The sequence below is a fragment of the Aplidium turbinatum genome, chromosome 9 (genome assembly GCF_918807975.1).
Source record: "Aplidium turbinatum chromosome 9, kaAplTurb1.1, whole genome shotgun sequence".
NCBI classification, from domain to species: Eukaryota; Metazoa; Chordata; class Ascidiacea; order Aplousobranchia; family Polyclinidae; genus Aplidium; species Aplidium turbinatum.
The window spans coordinates 25333629-25358904 of NC_137480.1; the positions used below are offsets into that span (position 1 = coordinate 25333629).

Below are 25276 nucleotides of genomic sequence, written 5' to 3' on the forward strand. Positions count from 1 at the left end.
GTTGTCGGTTTGAAATTGTGTTTAGCTTTCGCATTTGCCGCGAACATGACTCAAATCGCTTTGAATTCTTGTTGGATTGTCTGTCGTGTTGCGCACCAACGTGCCCAGCGAAAACAAATCAGGCAAACAGGATCAAGCCGCGCTTCAACAATCGGAAACTTCACTCTGTCAATCTCGATGACCGGGCCTGCGTCAGTGATTCAAAGCCTCTATAAGTATGCTAAACTGTCAGGATTAAGCTCTGCAAGAAACTTTCCCAGTCCGAGGATACAGATCACCTACAAGCGTCTGTCAGATTGGCCCATGAAACAACGAGAAGAATCCGCAAAGGATAGAAATTAATTTAGGGCATTTTTTGAAGTCATATAAGTTTTACTTTGTATGGAGCTACAATGCTACATGTTTCTGAGAGGTTGCTAATCGTTTTGTTCAAACTGTTGATTTCAGACTGCACTAACAGATGGCTAACAGTTTACCATTGCGGAAATATAAGTGAAAATGCCATGCAAAGCTACAGCCAACGTGTGGTTTGGTATGTAGCGAGGTAGCCTATTAGTTCAAGGCATAATCCCGTTCAGAGAATAATTTTGACCCGGTACAAGAGAGATCCTTGGGCCCCAAATGCGCGGTGGTTTTTTCAAGCTCCCGGACTCCCATAAATCATTTCGGGTCCAAAAATAGGCTTGCCAACGCTACTGGGTCTAGGCCGGTCTGCTACTCCTCCACATGGATAAATTTGTCTACAGACCAGTGTGTTCGAAATCTAGTGCAAACCCTACCACAGCGACGCCGCAGCATCAGGCTAAAACAGGTAATTTGTTTTGTCTAAAGACAATTTAAACATATTACCGAACGAAATCACTTTTATTACATCGATGTCACCGGTCAACAGGAAGTTTTAATCAGACCCGATACGGCGATTTTTACGAGGTTTTTGACGCTGATTCCGAAAAATGTCCTTACTTTTTTCTCCAGCGCTCCACGTTTTTGAAATATTTAAATTTTACCTATGGCGACGCAATGTTACAATTTTGACCTCAAGCTTGCACATAATCACAATGCAGTGTGAATTTTGTTAAGAGTTGCATTATAGAAACGTATTTTTATGTAACTAAATATGTAAAAATAGTAAAATGCAAATATTTTCAAAACCTGATGTGCTAGAATAAAACGAGCGCAGATTCGGAATTGGCGCCAAAAATTTACCTAGAAAAGTTCAATTGAAAATCTGATTAAAAAATTTAGTTAGCATTTGTTGACCAGTGTAATTTAACATCCGTAAGCAACACATTATGCGGAATAATCTCGTAGATTAAACCGACAATGCGTAGACTGAAGAAGGGGTCAGGAACAAATGCCTTAGTTGAACTAAGAGGACCGTAGGCATTTCTGTCTACAGTAGAACAGCTTAATGAGGGGGGCGCCACTGGCAATCTTACATTGATCCTTGCCTGTACTTCAAAACATAACCACATCAGAAAAACACACATGCTTCACAATATTTCGTTGACTGATTTTATTGCTGGCGGAAAAAAACACACGAGAACACGAAATGACACACAATGGGATTAATTATGTCATATGTGTGAGTATCGCGAATAAGTTTCATTTTTGTGATACAAAGGGAAAAAGTTACGAGTTTTCAGCTTCACATCATTTACCCTTGTCAAGAAGCCGTCAATTCGGTGACGAAACATGTTATGATCGATTATTATAAACATAGTTTTCAAATAAAGCTGCGGAAGCTTTTTGTTGTGGACAAAACACATTGGAACTTATCCCCCATTGCGGCAATCAAAGGATGGGAGAATTTTGAAAACGTTTCGAGTTACAAAAAAAGTGTTTAGAATAAGACTGAAGCAGCCAGTTTTAACAAGGCTTAAAACAGAATATCTTTTCATTTAATAACAAGTTAGTTACGCAGACAGTATTTAACTCTGCAAGAAGCAGGTGACAATATTTCAATGTCAACAGAGAGGAAGCAGTTGCCATTACCACCCATGCAGGGTGATTCGAAGGCTACGGATGAAGAAGATGATGCACAAATGATTTTCTTCCAAAGCAATTTACTCAGAAGAAGAATACAAAAGTTGCAGCGGAGTGGAAGAGGAAAAAATTCCTGGAGTCATGCACTGTCCAGACAGCAAACCAACCGTCAGCAGACGTTGCGAAAAAATGGTTGATTTGCTGTCTGGGTTAGCCAGCAGACACCTCATTTCGGTTTGTGAACAGTGTTGCCGATTGGTACTCTGGAGTACCAAAAAGTAAAAAAAAATTGGTACTATTTTGGTTGCATTGGTACCCTAAAAAATGATTTGGTACTCTGCATAACATTTGGTACTATTTGGTACCATTTTTAATTTTTGGTTTTTATCATTCGTATTGTACTTTTTTTCAATATCGGAAAAGTTTGACAACCTGACAGTGTCATTTCTTCAAATTTGTTTTGCTGTATGGTGTATGGCAAAAGTTAAAGCAACCAAATGCTATCATAAAAATCGTAGGCATTTGAAACATGGGAAGTTGAATTCACTTGGTCGTGCAGCCCACCTGAATCTAGCCTGGTAAATAACAAAAACAAAAAAGATTTCAGCTCCTGTAAAGTTTGTAACCTTCCTGTCAATCCACATTGATTTGACTTGGCTCGATACGATAAGAGCGAATTGCACAGAATAAGTTAAATTTTGTCTGAAAGAAAAAAAACTCGATGGAAAGAATTATGGTCATAATTTTGTTCTACGCTAATGAAGTGGATAAAAATTTGTTATTTTTAAAGGTGAAAAAAATTTGGTACTCTGTTTATCAATTTGGTACTCATTTAGAAAAAAAATTGGTACCCATTCTTTAAGTGCGGTTGGCAACACTGTTTGTGAAAGCTAGTCGTGCGTACTGATGACGGACTCTACAAATTTGGCGACAAGTGGATCACAGCGTTGCATCTTACAAGCAAGGATATTATTTTTGTACCGTAAAAAAAAACTTAAAAAATGAGTATAGAGGCAGTTCGACGATCCACCGTGTGATTGCGTGGTGACCTTGACACCAATCCATTGGCACACAGGAAGAGATGGATAACGTAATCCTTGGCAATTTATATAAACTTGGTGAGGAAACTCGAAATAAAGATCAAAGAATTCCAGCACCAAATAGAAATCCATTTTCATGAAAATCAGTTGAAATGGAAAGAAGTCGAACATTGTCATGGGAGCAAATGTGTTAGAAGGAAATCTTGTTGTTGTCAGAGACAAAGAGCCTGGAGAATGTTGTCAATCCGTTTCAAGTCACACCAAAACATAATTTCTTTTCAAAGATTTGGAGATGCACTTTTCAGTGCAAATACTTTCATGACATAGATGTCTACGGTTATAAATTCACAGATGTAATTTGTGAGGGAAAAAAAGTGGCGAGAGCAGCGAGTTGTGATAAAACACTGAATGGAAGTGGAAAATACGATCCATCGACTGATGAATGGACTTATGCCAATGAGTGGAATTTGAAATTTATTATTTTCATATGTAAATCAAAAAAGAAAATGTAGATCTGGAAGTTACGCAGCAAACTCCTCGATGTGAGCTGTGCTGTAGCATGATGGTTTCATTTATGCGATTGGTGGGCAAGTTGGAAAAAGAGACTCACACAATATACATGTATACTGAATAGGTTACTGTTAAAAAAAAGTTTAATCCATCAACTAATCACATGGCTCATGTAAGAGATGGGTTTGTCTTTTTTTTGAAAAGATTTATGGTAGAATCGATGCCACCAAAACGATTTAAGGAAATGAAACACTAGAATAGATGGAATATATATTATGTATATTATTTGCAATCCAGCCATGGAAGAGTGATTCAGTAGAAAATCAGTGTTTCTGCCAGGTAGATTTAAATAAGATGCAGTTCACCGTATGCTGATAGCTAACGTCACATGGTGAAAAAAATTGAAAAACCCAACAATGGGTTGTCAATTTGGCTTTTGCTATTTAACTTCTAATTGGCTCCAAAATGGTGCAATTCAAAACATGTTATGCTTTGTTTTCGTAACAATATCTTATATAAATTTTACACAATAATCCGTTACAACTTTTTTCAACGTTATTGTAAATTTATTCAAAAATGGAAAAATGTATGATTAAGACAGTTTGGATGACAAGTAGCTCATTTGTATGTCCCTGAAAAAAATGCGATTTTACCATTATTAAATAAAAGGGTCTAAATTTAAAAACATAGTAGAGGTAGAGAAGTAGAGGACATAATTATGTTGTGTGTTCTGCAAACCTTCTGTGACGAAATTCAAACTTTCAGTCACACAAAACAACACTGGACGCTTCCCGTTTCCAGTGGAACATATTGCGCAAAACCAGCAGCTGTGGACCAGGGTGTTGCATTTTTATTTTATTTTGATTTTAACTTTGGAAAAATAAATGGGAGGTGGGGAATGGCCAAAATATGAGGTTGAAAAATTTCTTCAAAAAAACATTAAAATTTAGGGGCCACAGAGTGGTTGAAGTCAGTTATGAACGCTCCCTCACCGTTATCGAAACTTGTCAGTCGCAATGCCGATGCTGATGATGCAAGTTAAAGTCATTATAGTCATATTTTTTTTGGTGGTGCAGGAAGTTGTCAAACCGATAACAGTGAAACAACGACGTTGCTACGGGGTACTACAAAAATAAATTAAGTTATATGATCAAGTCATTACAAAATCGTTGTACAAATAACGCAATGTAACAAAACAAAAAATGTTTTTATTCCAAGGTTCTAATCGATTTTTTCCTATTGCTTAGGACCAGTAAGTGTCGAAAATCAACTTTTTTTCATATAAACTTTGCTTTTGTGGTTTAGAGAATGAAATTCTTTTTGTAAATATAGTGTAGCCTAAACAAAATTTTACAGCCATATGAAGTTTTGCTTTTGGCTTTTTTTTTTCAGTTTTGGCTACCAATGGCCACCTGTTTTGGAATGTAGTAAATTTGTAAAGTAGTAAATGTAGTAGAGAATGAAATTCTAAAATCGCAATATTTTTGAGAAAAGATATCAAAGACATGGCTAAAGAGCATCCAAGATGGATGTTAATCACTTTTAAATGTTAATATACTCTGCAATACTTGCCATTTCATAGATACTTCTGTTTGCAGGGTTGATTTTTGAGGTGTTGTATAGAATATTTTATCACTTGCACTTGATATAATTTTTTAACGTTTTCTTTAATTGGACAACATTTGAGTGCTTTCAAAATGCCTAGAGAGGCTGCAAACATTCTGATGATGCGTTTTGTTCCATTTGTGGACAATTTATCAAGACAAGAGCGAAGAAGCACTCAGTTTTGGCTTCCGTTAAGATGTGTGAAGCCTACAATGCCATACGGTAGGTTGTAAAATTTGCACCGATAATAAATTTTTGATTCTAGTATAATTGTTCTCCAAATCTTCGCATCTTTTTATGTAGTCTGTCACAAATTCAATTGTTCTGCTGCTTATGCTTTCAGTTAAGCCCAGTCATTGTGACCTATCATGGTCCCTTTTGCTTTATTATGTCATTGTGTGATTTTATTTTGGCAACTCTGGTCAAAGTTCATTTTCAGCTGAGGCATGGCATGGCTTGTTGCTACTTGCTAGACACAGTTCACTTTATCTGTTTTTGACTGTTCTGTATTAGAGTTGAGTGAAAGGGTCAATTATTCTGTTATAGTTGAGTAGGAGTGTCGTTTATCCTGTGTCGTCTGTAATAACTAGATGATTATTACTTTAGCCTGATTAAATATTCGCCTGACCAGTTAGCCCTGCTCTGCAGTAATTGTGAGACTGTAAGTAACTACCGTACTGATTTTTAACACTTTACTTGGCTAACTAAGAGAGCTGGTGTGTGCTATGCCTTTCTAACCGCCATTTCTTTTGTTTTTCATGCTTGATTCTATTTGAATAAGATTGATCCTGTAAACTGTAAATTTAATAAAGTGACTAAAGGCTACACAAAAAGTGCTTTTCTGCATAGCAGTCCGCGCGCGTTTGCAAATCAGACAAACCGTGACATCTGGGGGCTCGTCCGGGATTTTATTTTTATTCCAAAAAAGTGACTGTATATGCAAACCTGTTGTACTTTGCCTTAAAAAGAAGTTGCTTGCAATGGATAAGCTTATTGATGCAGGAAAACAATGGGATACGAAGGTGAAGAGCTGAGGAAGTTTGTGGCAGATCAGCAAGCTCTTGAAAGAGAAGAGAGGCTTCGATTAGCTGATGAGAGGAGAGCAGCGACAGAAGCTCAACAAAAAATGAAGGAATTGGAACTTGAGCTTGCGAAAGTCAATGGAGACACTGCCTCGGTGCTTTCCCACAAAGGGAAAACCCCTAAATTGCCAACATTTGTAGATGGGAAAGATGAGCTTGATAGCTGCCTGTTAAGGTTTGAAAGGTTCGCTGCAGCTAGTCGGTGGGACAAAGAAGAATGGGCAACGTCGCTCAGTGCTTTGTTGACGGGAAAAGCTTTGGATGTTTATTCGCGTTTATCTGATGAGGCTGCGGTAAATTACGACCAGTTGAAGCAAGCGTTGCTCAACCGGTATGAGCTGACTGAAGAGGGGTATCGATCGAAATTTAGAGATGCGAAACCTCAACTGGAAGAGACTTCAGAACAATTTCTAGTGCGGATTCAAAATTATATTGAGAAGTGGGTTGAAATGGCTGGATGTGGCACAGAGTGGAAAGGTGTTAGAGATTTGCTTGTAAAAGAGCAGTTTGTCAAGTCATGTCCAAAGAGTCTTGCCATATATCTGAGGGAGCAAGCCCCAAAAGAACTATCTACACTAGCTACCATTGCTGATCAATTCCTAAGAGCACACAATCTCGACCTATCAGAAGTTACAAGAAAGACAAATGCAGAAAATGAGGGCAAGAAAGGAAGCCCACACTGTTTTAACTGTAAGAGTCCTGGACATATAGTCAAAGATTGTCCGAAACTCAAGTCAGACACGCCAAATGCTAGAAAGTGCTACATTTGTAACAAGATTGGGCACTTGGCAAAAGACTGCCGAGTACGCATTCCCGCTAGGAAATTTGCTGCTGCAGGACAAATCGAGAAGAGAGATTCCCAAGATGTTTATGCTTCTAATGGCTGTGCATGTCTGGCATCGTGTACCGTATCCGAGAAGTTTCCTATTAATAAAGGCTTAGTTGGGGAAAAAATGGTCACTGTGCTTAGAGACACTGGCTGCAATGGAGTAATTGTTAAACGAGAGTTGGTGAAAAACTCTCAATTGACAGGAGCAACTGGTCATTTGAAGCTTTTGAACAAAACAGAAATTGATGCTCCAATTGCAAGAATTTTAATTGACACTCCATTTTACAAAGGTGAAGTGGATGCTCTTTGTCTAGAAGAGTCTCTCTATGACCTGGTGGTTGGTAATATCAGTGGAGCTAGACAACCAGATGATCCGGACCCAGTGTGGAAGGAAGCATCTGCTGTAACAACCAGAATACAAGCTCGACATGTGTCAGCAGGTGCGGAGTGACTGTGAAAACCTGATGAACGTGTAAGTTTTATTGGCAGCTTCATGACTTGTCCGGACCGGGCTATACCAAAATGAGACTTCACTGGACAAGCTGATCTCGAACAAAAAATTATCTGAAAGTTGATGCCGTTGATTGAATTTAAGTTACACAAAGCAGTGGGTTATAACTGCAGATGGAACTTCCGGCATTCTTGAGCTGCTTTTTACCGCTAATAATTTTTCTTGCCCAGTCTTTGCATGTCAGATCGAACAGTCAGATCGATCGGTGTGAGCATATTAGAGTGAACCTGTGTTTGAACATAGGTAAGTTCCAGTTCCACCAATCGGTTGCATTTTGTGTTGTTCTTTGTAACACATTTTTTAATAACTTTGTCCAAAGTTGTGGAGTTTTATATCTAACCATAATATGGCCTTTGTGTTTTATTTTAATGGGTGATTTTGTTTGAAGCTAATTGGCTTTGCTCAATTCACTTACTGTAATCCAAATGATGCATCGGGCTTTACTTGTTTACACAAAAGCTGGTGTGATCAGGTTCATGTTTTTCAGTGTATCACGTTGTACAGTTACTTTTTACCACCAAAAATATGTGTTTGGAAATATTAAAACATGTTACTTTAAGTTTAAGCTCAAGTCATACTTCTAGACAAACATTTGTTACCACAGGATACAATCGGACTGTATACCCAAACCTGCTGAACCATGCCAATCAAAGAGAAGCTGGGATAGAAATCGATCAATTTCATACTATTATTTTGGTAAAGTAATTGCACATTCACAAGTTAGTTAAAAGTGCACCATTGTGATTGGGAAGAATTCTCTTTGAAAAGCTTGTAAAGTTTTAAAGTCATAGGCTACCCTTTTTTTGGTCATTGAAACAAACAGTGTACACCAAGTGTAAAAAACTAAAGTTATAAGAACCAGGTGAAATCGAAATGCGACAACATGAATTAGAATGTACCTGCATATATGAATATACAATGAATATACCTAACAGTTATAATTCATTATACGTGTCTGTATGTAAATGCGATCGGTTTGATACCGTACTTAATATTCCCCAAACAGCAAAATCAGTACAAATGGCAGATTTTTCAGAATTGTGCATGCTTGGCATATCTGAGGTGGAACAAGATAAAACATGTTGTTGTGCTTGCTTTTAAAGTTCAAGGTTTGGCCTTGACTCTAAAGATCGGCTGATAACTCAGCCAGCGAAAGTTGCTATTTCTACATTATTTGCAAGAAGGATCTTAATGACTGCAATCAATGGAGTTTATAAGAAAAAGCACTCTTCGACAAGTGATATACGTTAAAGTGCCTACCAAATGTTACAGTTTCCGTGTTAGATGATGTTATACTTTATGGCAAGCCATATTATTAGCGAAGTCACTATCACAATCCGAGTAATAGGCCTTTGGAATCCGAGTACCGTACAGATCCTAAAGGCTACTTTACAAAATGGTTTCAATTGAAATTTAGCCTCCAAATAAGATACATTCATGGTCACCAAGGTACCTGGTTACCTTAGCTGTCAAATTTTATCTTATTCACTTGCTACGTCGCTACCGATAACAATTTGTTCATCTCAAAACATAATTTTATATTCCAGACCAAATGTTCTCCAAATCTTCGCATCTTCTTATGTAGTCTGTATGTACCAATGTGTTCCGACTACAATAAAGCTTTCCCTCCATGTCGGCACATGTGTCAGCAGGTGCGGAGTGGCTGCGAAAACCTGATGAACGCGTAAGTTTTATTGGCAGCTTCATGACTTGTCCGGACCGGGCTATACCAAAATGAGACTTCACAGGACAAGCTGATCTTAACAAAAAATTATCTGAAAGTTGATGCCGTTGATTGAATTCCCATCTATTGTGGAAATAATACTCTGATGTAACTTCTCATACGCATCTAAGCATATTAAAAAAAATCCCGCGTAATTTTAACTTCAAACAGAAATCGGCAAAAGTTTTAGATTCCAAAGAGATATGTTTTTGGCGCTTACAATAAATAAATTCCAAAATACGCCACAAAACCAACCAACTTTGGGAATTTATAGAGGAGCAAGGGGTACTTCAAATGGGCAACATTAGGTGACCAAGGGGGCATTGTTACGTCATTATGAGTGACAATGGACGGATTTGGAAGTCCTTGGCACTGAAAGTTAAGAGTGCAACCTAAGGGCGGTAGGCACTTTAACATACTGATTCCCATTGAACCACGAACCATCAACCAATCAGAAGCTACGCTGTTTATGACGTCATCAAGGTTACGTTTCTTGGAACAAAGGAAAAATGCAACTTTCCACCACTGCTATTCCTCTTGTTTGTTGTGTAATTACCAAAAAAAGTTTAAAGTAATAATCAACTCTCTGGCTGAATGCTGAAATGGTCACAATTGGACGGACAACCTAACATCTGATGGTTCGGGTTCGTTCAATTGAATATCAGTATGTTAAAGTTCCTACCCCTAAGAGCGCTTGTCGTTTGGTTGAGAAGCTTTTGCCAAGCCAAGACTACCCAGGTAGCAAAAATGTATAATTTTGCATCGTTTTTACGTTGCTAAACGTTTAAAAAACCCATGCAACTTGGTTGTTTTTAGTAAGCTGGTTCTATCAGTTTGTGCTTTAATTTCCACCTTTCGTTGTAATAAACTCATCAAGCTTAAACAATGTCAGAGTAAGTAGGCTGCGCCATACGCGCCGACTTCCGGGGGGGCCGGGGGGCGGCGCCCCCCGTAAATTTATGGTTGAGGGGCAACGAAAATGGTGATTACAAGTGGTGTTTTAAAGATAAAACACTTCGCGAAAGAGATTTAGATAATTTAAACGGACTTAAAGAATGCCGAAAGCAAGAAAAGCCTACGTTGCTCTTGCCCGCAAAACAGCAGCTGATCGCATGGCTTTCTCATACGGTATGGAAATTTCAAAGTAGATGGTGGAGTAACTTACGCTGCTGGAATAGTCACGTAACTATTCACGGCAATATTCAGTAGCCTAAACCAGCTAAATTAGACAGGCTATTTTGAACGAGGTCTTCCCGCTGTGAGACAATTATGATTCAACAGAACGCATTGTTTTCTTCGCAATGTGTGAGAATTAAATCGAAAACCGATAAAAGAAAAGGTGTTTAATGGTCTTGGTCGCAGATATTGCCTGCATTAACGACGTCTCTTACTGCTATTATCACCTAGCTAACCTGACATCATTGTTTTATGCGGCCGCTAAGGTTTGACATCGAGTTTAACGATCATGGAATGTTACGTAATAATAAGAACGATTATATCCTACACGCAAAAATAAAAAAATGATCTCTTAAAACAGCTCTTTCTGTTTTGTCTCGTGAGCATTGCATATTGCTCAACAAGTGCATAAAGTTTAGAATTGACAAGAAATCATTGAATTTGAAAATTAAGTTTGAATCACTGCAAATAAACGTATTCAAAACTTTTACTTAGGCCGACGCAATTTCACACTCCATAATCTACGTCGACAATGATTTTTAGTGCTTTCATTTTGAAAACTGCCGAGCTGGAGACAACAGCATGTCCCGTGTTAGTTGAACTTGCCTTTTTGAGGTGAAAATCACTTGCGAACATCTCGATCTTTACTCGAGTATATAGCCTACTGTATTCAATAAAAGACTACAAAGACTTTCGATAAAAAACAGAAGAGAAAACACTTCGCCGTTGTCAACGCTTTGAAAGTAAGCAATTAGCGAAACGAGGTTAATAAAACTGATAGCGGGTTTTCACTCTGCTTGAGATCATGATTTTTGCGTTTTATTTCGATAACTTCACTGTCTTGATCGTTGTTATTCACACGCACAAAAAGGAAACGAATCGTCTTGTTTTCCAACTGTTCCAATTATGAGCTAACAATATCAAAATTTTTATGACTAGGCGTATGCGTACTGCATGAGTAAAACTAATCGTTTCATGCAGCGGTTCTAATAAATTCGGTTTGCGACCTATTTGTCAATATAAACAAGACAGTAAGCTTAATCAAAGACTATTTTAATTGAGTAAAATAGCGTTACGGTTCTTCTTCTCTCGTTTGACTTGTAGCAGCTTAGATTGGCAATGCCTCCTCGTGCAGCCAAGATACGGTAGTTGGGTCCAGTTGTCGAATACCAGTGATTCCACTTGGGGGTCGTAAGATGGAACATTCGTGGAGTATGTGTTGCATTGTTTGTTCTACCGCTCCGCAGACACATATCGGCGAATTATGCAACCCCCACCTAAACAGATTAGCTCCAGTACAGCCAACGTCACATCTGATCCTGTTCAATGTGACCCATGCCTTTCTTGAGAGGTCTGCTCCAGGAGGGATGGAGAGTGCTGGCATAACTGAAAACTGGGGAGGGGAGCTAACAAAAGCGTTACGGTTATGACGTCATCACCTTTCTCGCCCCCCAAGGTTTTTTGAAAAGTCGGCGCCTATGGGCTGCGCAACGAACTCCCACAGCCACAGTTATCAGGATGAAAAACTTTTACAAGTTTTATACTTTGCTGAGAGTAAAAAAGAAACACAAATGATAAATATTGGAGAAATTGAGTCTCCTTACACAACTTAAGAATCGAACAAGGCAAAACTGCTGAAACAAAACGTTTTGTTTAAGTGAAGGAATCACTGCAAGCAATCAATGCCAAAAGGTGCTCGCAAGAAGTGATGGGAGTGCGACGTATCAAAAATTTGAACAGTTCAGCGTTGGTTTCAGCTGAGTCAGCTCCAACAAATGTTCCTATTGAAATGTATTTGAAGTTGTAAGAAAGAAAATAACGGAGTCTGATCGATGGATACTCCCCCTCCCGGGATAAGTTAAGTCCGCCGTGGGACCATGGCCACCTGTGTAGTCCGGGAACATCGTGAATCTGGGGTGGTAAAAGGATAGACCCTCGGCATCAGAGGCTCACACGACGACGACTAGGTGGTGCACTTCATCCGCATAACTAATTTTTGATTTTAGACGCTATACTCAATTACTCAAGGTAGAAAGATGGTTGAAGAGTCTATTCCACCATTTTTGAGGATGCAGAATCCAAAAATGGCATTGTTTTTGGTCTAAACCAAGTGTTTTAGGAGGTATTGGACTTTTTTTTAAATTTGTTTTATTAATGGAATGCCTCTAACATATTCTGCAAAATAAGAAAAAATCTACTTTTAATCACTTGCCTAAAATATTTTAAAATCCTATAAATCTCATTTTTGTTTATTGCAGCTCATTCTACATTCAATTTTGACAATATGATATGTAACATGACATATCTATCATTTATAATGTAGATTTCACAACAATTTAAAAATGTTGCTATTCGCGACCAAAATGAACTTTTCGGGGTAAGCGTGGGACCCCTAAATATCAATATTTAAAAAAAAATTGGTGTGGTTTTGAAAGATTTCCCACCTTACAATCATACTTCCAACATAGGTTGTAAAATTTGCACCGATAATAAATTTTTGATTCCAGTTTAATTGTTCTCCAAATCTTCGCATCTTCTTGTGCAGTCTTTACGTACCGAGGTGTTCCGATTACAATAAAGCTTTCCCTCCATGTTGGCACATGTGTCAGCAGGTGCGGAGTGACTGTGAAAACCTGATGAACGTGTAAGTTTTATTGGTAGCTTTATGACTTGTCCAGACCGGGCTATTCCAAAATGAGACTTCACTGGACAAGCTGATCTTAACAAAAATTATATGAAAGTTGATGGCGTTGATTGAATCCCCATCTATTGTGGAAATAATACTCATGATGTAACTTCTCATACGCATATAAGCATATTAAAAAAAATCCCACGTAGTTTTAACTTCAAACAGAAATCGGCAAAAGTTTTAGATTCCAAAGAGATATGTTTTTTGAAATCACTAGCCTATGTAGCCTATGTATTTTGTATAGTGCGTTAATGTAGTTACTGGATTACCTGGTGAACATCGGGAACATCCTGAATCTGGGGTGGTAAAAGGATAGACCCTCAGCCCCAGAGGCTCACACAACGACAACAACGACCTGGTGAAGACATTTGTAAATATAGTGTGGCCTAAACAAAATTTTACAGCCATATAAAGTTTTGCTTTTGTCTTTTTCTTTTCAGTTTTGGCTACCAATGGCCACTTGCTTTGGAATGTAATAAATTTCCTTTGAAAAAGTCAGGTGAATTATGTTTTGGACCCGATGAAGAACCGAAAGACTTGCACGTCGCTCAATGCAAATATGGTGCTGGGCTTACTTGTCCCACGCATATGGTGGTACCGAAAGAGATTGGTCATCTTTGTAATTGACATTGCGTAATGCGTATTTCATACTTACAACATTGAAACTCTATAATTTCTTACCGAAGAAAGTACCGAAAGACGTCGCTCAATGCAAATATGGTGCCGGGCCTTGTCCCACGCATATGGTGGTACTGAAAGAGAAAGAACTCGGTTAGTCATCTTTGTAATTGACATTGCGTATTTCATACTTACAACATTGAAACTTTATAATTTCTTACCGAAGAAAGTACCGAAAGACGTCGCTCAATGCAAATATGGTGCCGGGCCTTGTCCCACGCATATGGTGGTACTGAAAGAGAAAGAACTCGGTTAGTCATTTTTGTAATTGACATTGCGTATTTCATACTTACAACATTCGTCCAAGGTCGTCGCGGTCGTCCAAGAAGAACGTGGAAACAACAAGTGAAGGATGAATTTAAAAAAGTCGGACTGAAGGAGGAAGATGCAAGGGACAGAGTGAAATGGAGAAATGGGATTAAAACAATTGCTGCGCGGAAACAATCGGCCACCCCCACTAGTGGGGAACAAACCGACGATGGATTATGATGATGATGAACATTGAAACTCTATAATTTCTTACCGAAGAAAGTACCGAAAGACGTCGCTCAATGCAAATATGGTGCCGGGCCTTGTCCCACGCATATGGTGGTACTGAAAGAGAAAGAACTCGGTTAGTCATCTTTGTAATTGACATTGCGTATTTCATACTTACAACATTGAAACTTTATAATTTCTTACCGAAGAAAGTACCGAAAGACGTCGCTCAATGCAAATATGGTGCCGGGCCTTGTCCCACGCATATGGTGGTACTGAAAGAGAAAGAACTCGGTTAGTCATTTTTGTAATTGACATTGCGTATTTCATACTTACAACATTCGTCCAAGGTCGTCGCGGTCGTCCAAGAAGAACGTGGAAACAACAAGTGAAGGATGAATTTAAAAAAGTCGGACTGAAGGAGGAAGATGCAAGGGACAGAGTGAAATGGAGAAATGGGATTAAAACAATTGCTGCGCGGAAACAATCGGCCACCCCCACTAGTGGGGAACAAACCGACGATGGATTATGATGATGATGAACATTGAAACTCTATAATTTCTTACCGAAGAAAGTACCGAAAGACGTCGCTCAATGCAAATATGGTGCCGGGCCTTGTCCCACGCATATGGTGGTACTGAAAGAGAAAGAACTCGGTTAGTCATCTTTGTAATTGACATTGCGTATTTCATACTTACAACATTGAAACTTTATAATTTCTTATCGTCCAGCCACAAACAGATTTCAAATTTCCAGATAATAATTTAATTATTGACCGTGCTACTTAAAGGGGCAGACAAGTCCATTTTCAAATGCAAATTGAGATTTGAAATACTAAAGGGGATATTCAAAAACACGTTGCACTTGTTTTTATGAAAAAACACTCATTTGTTCTCGTGCAATCTTAAAACAAAGTTTTGGTTTTGCAATTCCAACACACACCGCTTCAACTGTTGTCGAAATAAAATATTTGCTTACGTTACGTCATAACCAGAGTTCGGCAAAACATTTTGCTGGTTTAAGGTATGTGGTATGCAGCTGTAGATAAGGTTTGAGGCGTTTGCAGCAGTAGATAAAATTATCACAAGTAACAATTTTAGCTCAGATTTAGTTTACTGTAGCCTTGATACTAGCTTACATCATTTTTTGCACATTTACACTAGGCCTTGCACTTCAGGAAACAAGCAAATGCCAGTATTTTCCTGCAGTGCTACAGTATGTATGGTTTTGGTGGAATTTAATAACAAGAGGTTTAGAAGTTAGGCAGTCACGGGTTGTAGGGGTTTAAATTTATTTATTTTTCATGTTTAGTCATGTTGTGTTCTTAACAGGCCTATCAGACAGGCTAAACTAGGTAGTATGCCTACCTCAATATATACATGCTTTCCCAGTGCTATACTATTACTGACATCATACATAAATAAATTAAGCTAAACCTGTTACAGTTTTGTACTCATCATGACAAGTCGATGTGTTGTATATGACTGTTCAGTGTTCATCTGGTGGTTCTTCTGTCGATAAAATTTCTTTGTTCAAATTTCAAAAAAATCATACAAGAAAATTGAAATGGGACAAGTTTTTAAACACCACATGAGTATGGCCAGGAGCAACAGAGACCAGCATAATAATGCCGACTCCATTTCAAGGAAACAGATTTTCAAAATCTTCTTCAATTTGACATGGGACTTGCAACACAGCTTAAATTAAACCGCAATGCATGCCCTTCAATGTTTTTCAAAAAAATCCATTTCAACAACTCTGCAACCTTTGGAGTCAAGGTCCAGTGATGAGACAACTCCACAACAAAATTCCAATCCATCCATACGACAGCCTGTCAGGAAACGTCAAGTTCTTGAAGTAATTTTGGCTTAACAATTATGTTACTACATGTTTGTTATAAAGTACCGTACATAAGTTGGGGAATGGGGACTCTGGGGAGTACTGTACCATCCTTGAGAATTTTTTTTTCATATAATTAATATATTTTCCGGCTAAGCCTATTACATTTTAGTTGCTGCCTGCTGGTATAGCGATGCCTAGCTACATGTAATTTTAAAATGACCCATCTATAACTCACCAAGTGTATTAACAAAAACAAGTCCTTGACCAACTGGTATTTATTTCATTTACCGGCTAGAACTATATGCAACGGTAATGTAACAGTGCATAAATGGGATGCAACCTACTTCGTACCATGAACAGTTCGTACCATCAAGTCGTACCCTGAGAAAATTGAAAAAAAAAATTAAAAATAGCACACGGATCGGAGTTTTTGCTTAACCCTAACTTTAAAATGTTTGCGTTCTCTCGATCTTTTCATGGTATGAATTGATCGATTAGCGACTTCGGCTTTGTTGCTTTTGGCTTTGTGCTATTTTTTTCTCTCGATCTTTTCATGGTACGAACTGTTCATGGTACGAAGTAGGTTGCACTCGCATAAATGTGAGGCTCTTGGCACAGGGCCGGTTACCGAGATTGGCAGAGTTGAAGTTTTTCGATTGTTGAAGTGTTGTTGCCAGGGAATTATTCCATTCACTAGGTGCCGCTGAATGGAGAGCAGTCCTGAAAGTGCGTTGCTCAAGCGCACACTCCGAGGGTCGAACTTGCGCCGTGTGATCTTGAGTCGGGCGTGTGACCACTGACCTAACGGGGCGGAGTGGGAAGGCGTATTATTGGTCGACATTTTTGTTATGGATTTGTTATAATGGATGTAATAAACACACCTACAGATAAGTTTTTATTGGCTTGTGAGTGCAAACATCACTTTGATCTGCATTTCTTGATAGACAGCTTGTAACTGCTATTCATTCCAACGAGAATAGCAGCAGGTCTACCGCTGGTTTCGGATTGGCTATTCTCTAAAAACGATCGAAGAAAACCCCACTTACTGTAAGTTATCTCTACAGCATAATTTTGTGAAATCAACAATATTCCAAAACTGCTACTTTATAATACCATGTGTAGTTGTAGTATGTGATTATCCAGTCAGCAAAATCAGTCATTTTTACAATGATTCCACGTTTTGCAGATGTTGAATCAATGTAAACATGACGGATTTGACGTAAATTTTGTCATTTTTATTATTTATTTATTTGACGCAAAATCCGTCATTTTTACATTGATTCAACGTCTGCAAAACGTTGAATCAATGTAAAAAGGACTGATTTTGCTGACTGGGTAAGCATGTGCGGTAAAGTGAAATGTGTGCAGCAATCATTGTGACTACCATACATTTTTATTGATTTAAAATGCATTATCTTTTTTAAAGATCATGTCAAGAGCCTCTTGAAGATTGCATTGTGTGAAAGAGAAACATTGGCAGAACACCGAGAAGAATGGGAGAGCACACCTATTCCTATACATTTATGCTTAGACGTTTGCATCCAGATGTTTCTGATACAATTGCATCTTATTTTTCACGTTTTTTTTTTGTTTTTTTTTAGTTGTTTTTTTATTTCTGACCATCATATCAAAACAATACACATCAACATAGCAAAGGTCAAGAAAAAGGTAGAAGCGACAAAACGCGAACGTTAAAACGTGCTTGTGATCGAAGTAAGTTATTGAGTTGAAAAAAATTTGGCACGGTCGCAACACCTTCAGAAAAATTTAAGATATAAAGGAAAAATAAAAAAAATAAAAAATGTTACAAAACAAATAAACATATATAGGCTATAACTTTATTAGCCTACATAACTTTAGCTGATATATTGAAGATTTGTATGGACAGTTGCTATGAAGATCGGCCATGGTGCGTTATCAAGAGTGCTGATGGTCGTAAGGGGAACACGTCTTGATGCGTTTAGCTCATAGCAAAGAGCAAGGCAGGCAAAGAAAACCCCACAAAGAAATCCTACCACGGGCAAAGCCATTTCAAGCGCAACGCACCAGGCCTTGCACGACTCACAAAATAGATAGGCTATAACTTGACGACATGAAACAATGACAAAAAACAAATAAAACAAACTAGCAAAAAACAACATCATCATCTTGCGGAAATTCAATTATACCCAGGGAAGTTATGTCTTAAAGATATCAAGCGTGCTTTGATAAAAGTTGCGTTGATAAAGCGATAATTTTAGACCCCTGTCAGCTAAACTCGCCACTTCCACACCGATCCAACGTTGGCTAACGTTGAATTAATGCAAAAATGACAGTCATCGCCAGCTGGGATGTAGTAGTGATATGTCCCAGTAATATGATAAATTTAGGTTACCGTATGTTTTACACGTTAAACCATATTAAAGTGACAAAAAATATCCAATTTGGCATATTACGTTAAAAAAAATAGATAATAAAATTAGATAAAAAAATTTTCTAACCAAAACCCGTCTTAAATGATGTAGCAATACCTAAAAATGGGCAATCATGTTGTATTATATTCATGTAACCAAAAGTTGTTTTTAAATACGCTATAGGCACATTGTCTACAAACAGTTTGTTCCGTGGATCTGGGGTTACCTTGGTCATTCAATCCGTGTGCCTCTGCTGTCATGCGCTGTTTCGGCCATTAGGTCGAAATTTTCAAGCGAAGATAGAAAATATGTTGGTTTTAAATATCCTGATTTGAAATAAAAACAAGTCACAATTCAAAGTCTGCTTCAAGAAAAGCTTTGCCGTGTGCATAGAGAGAGTGATTTTTGTACTTGTACAGTAAAGTATACCTGCGATCTCTTACTCTGCATTTCAAATGCATCTTACGTAAACATACGAGCAGCTTGTACCGTTATGACGTCACGTCCGATTATCGCACGGTTCAGTGAGCACGCGTCGCTCTGAAACTAAGGGCTAACTAAAACGGCCCTACAAAGGAAACGCAATGAAATTGAGGGAAAGTTTCAACGACAACCACTTATTATACATGTGTAAGAGCACTTACAAACAAAAAAATCGAAAAGTATGGTTTGGGGTTTACTGCCCCTTTAAAAGTGCCTGGATTATAAGAACGTTATTGCATCGATCATCGTTATTTTTAACATAGCACTTCTCTTATTTTCAAACTCTTGTCAAGCCCAAATTCAAATAACATAGGTTTGCTTGCAATCAACATTTAGCAAAGTTGAATCAATATGAACTAATAATAAGAACTTGTTTCTAGCACTAGTTGCAACGTTCATCTGATGAAATTGAAAGTAAAATTAACAACAAACAAGATGGTTTATTGCTTCACTGACGTTTCGCGTACCATGACAATGCGCATCCTCAGAGCGAATAACATACAAAATAAAATTTCACCAGGTTATATACTGCAGTGCGATTGAATCTGCACTGCAGTATATAACCTGGTGAAATTTTATTTTGTATGTTATTCGCTCTGAGGATGCGCATTGTCATGGTACGCGAAACGTCAGTGAAGCAATAAACCATCTTGTTTGTTGTTAATTTTACTTTCAATTTCATCAGATGAACGTTGCAACTAGTGCTAGAAACGATAATTGTCCTGATGAACACCCAAACTTTTCAGTATTCAATAAGAACTTGTTTCATCTCGATCAGCGTCATAAATAAATTTAGTTGAATTTCTCTCAATCCGTCGACAACACCAGAAACGATATATGCCAAAACTTTCTTTTGATGGAATTAATTTTGAGAAAAAATATTTTCTCTAAGCTAATATTATCTCTAAACTAACATCAGCTTTATGTTCAAAAACCAATGCAATTGCTTTATCTGGAAAAGTTTTGGTTTATTCGCCATCACAATTTGTTACCGAATTTATTTTATTGCTAAATCAATCTCACCTTAAATTTCCAAAGGTTAACGTAGGCCTACACTAGGGTGCGGCTGGTCCCCCCATATCAATATTACTGTAACTTGTACTACTGTATTCTGTGTTGTAGAGTAGACAACTAAGGATGCAAAATATAGTTTAGAATATTCTGAATTAACATCTTCTGAATTAACATTCTGAAACTGAATTAACATCGGGTGTCTATCGCTGTCAATTCTTGCTACAAATCGGCTGCCGAGAAACATAGAGTAGATTGGATGGTCTAAATCAGAGGTCACCAACCTTTTTCGCAAGTGGGCCACTTTGGCACTAAAGTGGCGGGCCGCACTAATAAAATATTAGGTAGGTTGATTCTTATGCTAAAAATGAACGCGTTTCGTAACCAGTATCCACCGTTAAATGTTGTTAATATTTATCTTTGAATACGGTACCGCATGGCCATCTAAAGATATGGCCTGATTTGTCACATTTGCAGAAATTTCCAGGTTTTTCTAACTTTGGACGAACGTTTAAATAAATTTTTCTAAAAATTAGATTTTTATGCTTTCTTTATTCTTTTCCCCAGATGACACAATAGGTTTTAACATCCTCACATGTTGATAAACAAAGAAAATTTGATTTCGAAGATTTTAGTCAGACTGTTAATTTTCAATAACAGTCTGATTTTGCGTTTTTCAACTTACTTTTTCTCACTTGCTACTGCTTCCCCAAGACAACAAAAAAGTTTTATGTCATTAGGAAACCACAAAAAGTAAAAACATCTCAAAAAATGTCAGTCAAGCACAAGCAGTAGCTGTAATCAAAATCTGCAAAATGTGACAAATCAGGCCGCATCTCCAGGTGGCCATGGGTACCGCATCAACAAAATTAGTCGAACAACGCTACTGCCAGGCCAAGCTCCTCTAACAACACTTTTGATTTCTTTAACAATGCCTAATAAACGAGGCCACTTGTTTTGCGCACTTGTAGCGAGGCGAGCCGTTTCATCAGAATATTCATCGCCAAGCAAGAATGGTGTTGTCACTTCGCTTCACAAAAGATATCTTGCAATTAACAGTTTTAGTAAACAAGGAAATGTTTGACACATCGTAATACGGGCAACAATAGTGCCTGCAAACATATCAGCGAAAAATAGGCTCCAATAACAGGGAGAAAGAAACCAGGCACCATGAAACAAACGCCTGTGGAAATCACCGAAAAAACGTTTCTATCGTAACTCATGAACAGTGTTCCCTCTAAAACACCAATTTGGTGCTTCATCCATTTTGTGAGAGTCTATAAAACCGTCTTTCTTTAATTATTAGACAATGTCACTTGCCATGCTTATCACTCAGCACGGCAAGAATTGTTGATTAACAACATTCTGCGGTACTGAGCTAAATATTTTCATAATACAACCAGAAAAAGTCTTTAAATTTATATATGATATTTTGCCTATTTATTATAAATTGAGTTGGCACACCGACCAATTTTGCCAACAAAAACTTGCATAAAGGGAACACTGCTCGTGAAACACAATAACGGTGAAAAGCTCACTAGAGTTTACATGACATTTACAAACTTGAAATAAGCAACCTTTTGCTCACAGATCATTTTCGACAATCTGATTGGTCGGTCGGTGGAATCGTATGCAAAGCGAAAATATGCTTCCCGGAAAGTCTTTTTGCCTTTATGCTTTTTAACTCCTCAAGAAAACTATTTTGTTTATACTTGTACGCTGATACCTTCCGCGGGCCGCCAGTTGGTGACCCCTGGTCTAAATGGCTAGCGTGGAAGCTACACCGTTATGAGCCTTGTGCTGATCTTTCTTCACATAACATCATCAACTTATTTTGTTTCTGCAGATGTGTTGAATGCATTGATAGCATATATACTTGAGAACATTAAAAAATCATGGTTTCCTCCTACCACAGAAAACTTACATTTTGATGGAAAGCTAATGACCTCTTTGATATCCAAATATGATATTGATGATAGACTTCCAGTCCTAATGTCTGGTCCTGCCCAATTCCACTTTAAACTTTTTATTGTTTGAATGATATCTTTGATTTGTGTTTGTCTTATCCATTTGGCTGGTTTCCTGTCTTTCCATGTAATGCCTAAGAGTACTTTTTCATGTGATCTTTGCGCAGTGCGTAGTTTGCGATACTTTTACATAGATTCAACATATTCTGACCTCCAAGCAATGTAAAATGACTTGTTCAAAAATTATTCTGACGAAACAAGAAACTCCTTCAAAAGCAAGTGAACTTATGTGAAACGTATTCAGCTCGGCAATTCAGCTGGCGTGGAGTAATCAGCAGTTTTTACATGGATTCAACGTGTCCAGGCCTTGAATTAACGTGAAAAGACTCATGGAATAACCAGTTTGAACAGGCTTTTCTCAAACCTGCTTGTAAACAGACCTACTTTTCGCTGAGAAAGCAGCACCATAACCATAACGATGATTTATTGAAGCCAAACTATTTTTAATAGATAACATATTGCGCTGTATATCGCATCCAATTGGTTACCGTTAGAAGGATTGTTGAACAAAGGAAGCCAGACTGTAAATCAGTCATTTTTTCACATTGATTCAACGTCTGCAAACGTTAGATCAGTGTAAAACTGATTTGCTGTCTGGGAATGAATTGGTCCATAAAAAACATCGCTAGATGTTGGAACGATGCAAAAATGTCGTTTTGTTGAACAACGCTGTAAATCATTTGTCAATTCACAGAAGTGTTAACTCCATTTACGCCAGGGCGTAGCCTATCTTGATTAGTAGACCGTGTGGCCGTTTTGTTGTGTTCCTGTCAGTTTGGGAACTTGGCCACTTTTGCAGTGCAGTGGCACACCCAGAAAAAAATTTAGGGGGGGGGCTAATTAAGAAATGTCGCCCGAGTGATTTGCGACAATAATGACAGTGACAATAGGCCAATGCCCATTCCTTTGATTAATATTTAAAGGTACTCACGGCCCACAACCCACCGGTAGCCGATACATGAAGATGCGTTCTCTCAATCAGATTAGAAGTTGGCCTCATTGGAAGTGAACTCCATGCTACTAGCACCATCAGCATCTTCATCCCTACATCCACTCTCGCAATCTTCTATAGATCTCGACTTTTTTGTCATGTATGACAAAATAGAATTAGTTTTCCGTTTGCCAACACAAATAAGTGCGATAACAACAACTAGCACGAAAACAGTTTGAAACAAAACACTAATTTTGTAAACAGCAAATTTGATGTGGACGTTTTTCCTATTTACAAAACATTCAAAGTAGTTTGTATTTTCAATTAAAGTCCCATACGCCTTTGTCTCTCAAATGTAGAAGGCCTATACAGTTTTTCTTGTCTGTGTGATTCGGCATTGATCGGTATGTCCACCAGACATTTGACCACGAGAGTACGGGAGCATCTGAACTTTTGGGAGTTAAAGAAAAGTGCCATCAAAGACCATATCATGGAGTGTTCTTTTTGCACAGATCGAAAATTCTCTACTGACTCATTTAAAATTTTACACAAAAGCAAATCCCAATTTGACACAAAAATTCAGGAAGCACTTTTAATCAAACGCTACAACCCAAATTTGAACAAACAATTATTTGCTGGAGGTGCGTCCATTCTCCTCAACATTTACTTGATGTACCGGTATCACGTTCCCTGTGGCGCAAATTTTTATGTAGCTATTTATGTAGTTGCCTTTTCCTAATGTAATTTTACCTTCAAGAAGTTAAAATTTATTGCAATTTTATAAATATTTTCAGATTTCTGATGAGAGCTTAAGTTAAACCGAAAACGTTCGACTGTTAAAACTATTTGTAAATATGTAAAATATATTGTTATAATGCTCAGCCCTGTTGCATTGTTGTGTCTTATTCATATCTAACCTGTGAGCAAAAGGTATAAATGGGCAACATACAAAAACTGCATTTTGGTGGCGGGTTTTGGGGGGGAGGGGCTTGAGCCCCTTAGCCCCATGCTGGGTGCGCTACAGTTGCAGTGTATAGGCTATAAAACTTGTATATTTCGAACATGTACTGTTCCTCACAAATAAACTGTTCCTCACAAAACAACTGAACTGAAACTATTGCTTACTTCTCAATGTAGATTTTATGACTTGTTTTAGCCTGGTGCTGCGATTCGTTGTGGTAATAGCGAATTAATTCTGACAACACCTACACACCCAGTGAAATCACATGATACCTCACTGCCGCAAACATACCACCTGCTTGTCTTGGGAGTTGCAAGCCTTAGGAATTTTGATTTTTTTTTGTACTTTGGTGGTTTGGTGTTGTGGTGCACTGTGGGATTTTACCTGCGGCTGTTCCCACAAGCACAACATTTACGTTTTTTACATTGTTCGGGTTAAATAAACAGTGTAGCTACTAGGCTACGCTTAGGTATAATAAGCTATCTGCTATCACCACAGTAGCGTAGCCAGGAATTTTGACAGGAGGGGTTTTGACAGCGTGTTCGCCTAAGAGGACATCCAGCGGCGGAAAATTTTGAAAAATTACTTTGAGTTTGGTGCATTCTGAGAGCATTTTCAACAAAAATGTGGGTATGAATATTCCTATAAAATGGTGCTGTCCAGTGGCGGCTCGTTAAAGGGAGCTGTGGAGCTGCAGCTCCCTCTGCGATCTGACATCAAAATAGAACTTGTTGAAAATACCCTTACAAAAATTTTCCTCGACGTCCTCGTGATGATTCAACTTACCTTCGCTGTTCTTGCATATTATTCACTCTTTAGCATTCTTTTTAAAAAATTGAATGGAAACTCTGTGGAGCTGAGCAACCAAGTAGCTCCACGAAGGGTGTTCTTTCTATTATGACGATTTGGGAAAACCCCAATGACGCGAACACAAACGCAGGCAAAAGCATAGCCTGTGGGAGCTGTGCTCCCAACAGTTTGACTGTGTTCCAATGTTGCTCAGGTCAGCACATACACTGCTGGGTTCGTTAGACAGCTTACCGGTCATTGACGATAGACTATATTTATTATTTGACATAACTTAGCCTATAATTAGCTGTTTATTGGCTAAATTTGCCTTATGGCATATGAGGACTTTGTTATACCAGTCTACAGTGAGCAATTCTTAGCATACATGATTACAAAAGCAATAGGCAGGTAGGGCACTTAAGACTAACCTGTGGGATGTTGAATCAGTCTGAAGTATTATAGCCTGAGTATTGATATATTCCTAGTTCCTACTGTCTTATCCCTTTTGAATTGTTAATTGTGTAGCCTGTGAC

The 25276-nt window shown here is 38.1% G+C and overlaps 1 protein-coding gene and 1 long non-coding RNA gene across 2 annotated transcripts; one reads left to right on the forward strand and one right to left on the reverse strand.

The window, feature by feature from the left end:
* Positions 1-6150: 6150 nt before the first annotated feature.
* LOC145776834 (uncharacterized) lies at positions 6151-7503 on the forward strand. Its single transcript, XM_082588056.1, has one exon. The coding sequence runs from the start codon at positions 6151-6153 to the stop codon at positions 7501-7503; it is 1353 nt and encodes a 450-aa protein (XP_082444182.1).
* Positions 7504-12822: 5319 nt separating this feature from the next.
* On the reverse strand, positions 12823-22017 carry LOC145777013 (uncharacterized). The gene is made up of 5 exons (XR_014290302.1): positions 21960-22017; positions 14353-14423; positions 13833-13903; positions 13421-13506; positions 12823-13095 (listed from the first exon to the last, which is right to left on the reverse strand). It is a non-coding gene; the product is annotated as an uncharacterized LOC145777013 (long non-coding RNA).
* Between the last annotated feature and the right edge of the window lie 3259 nt (positions 22018-25276).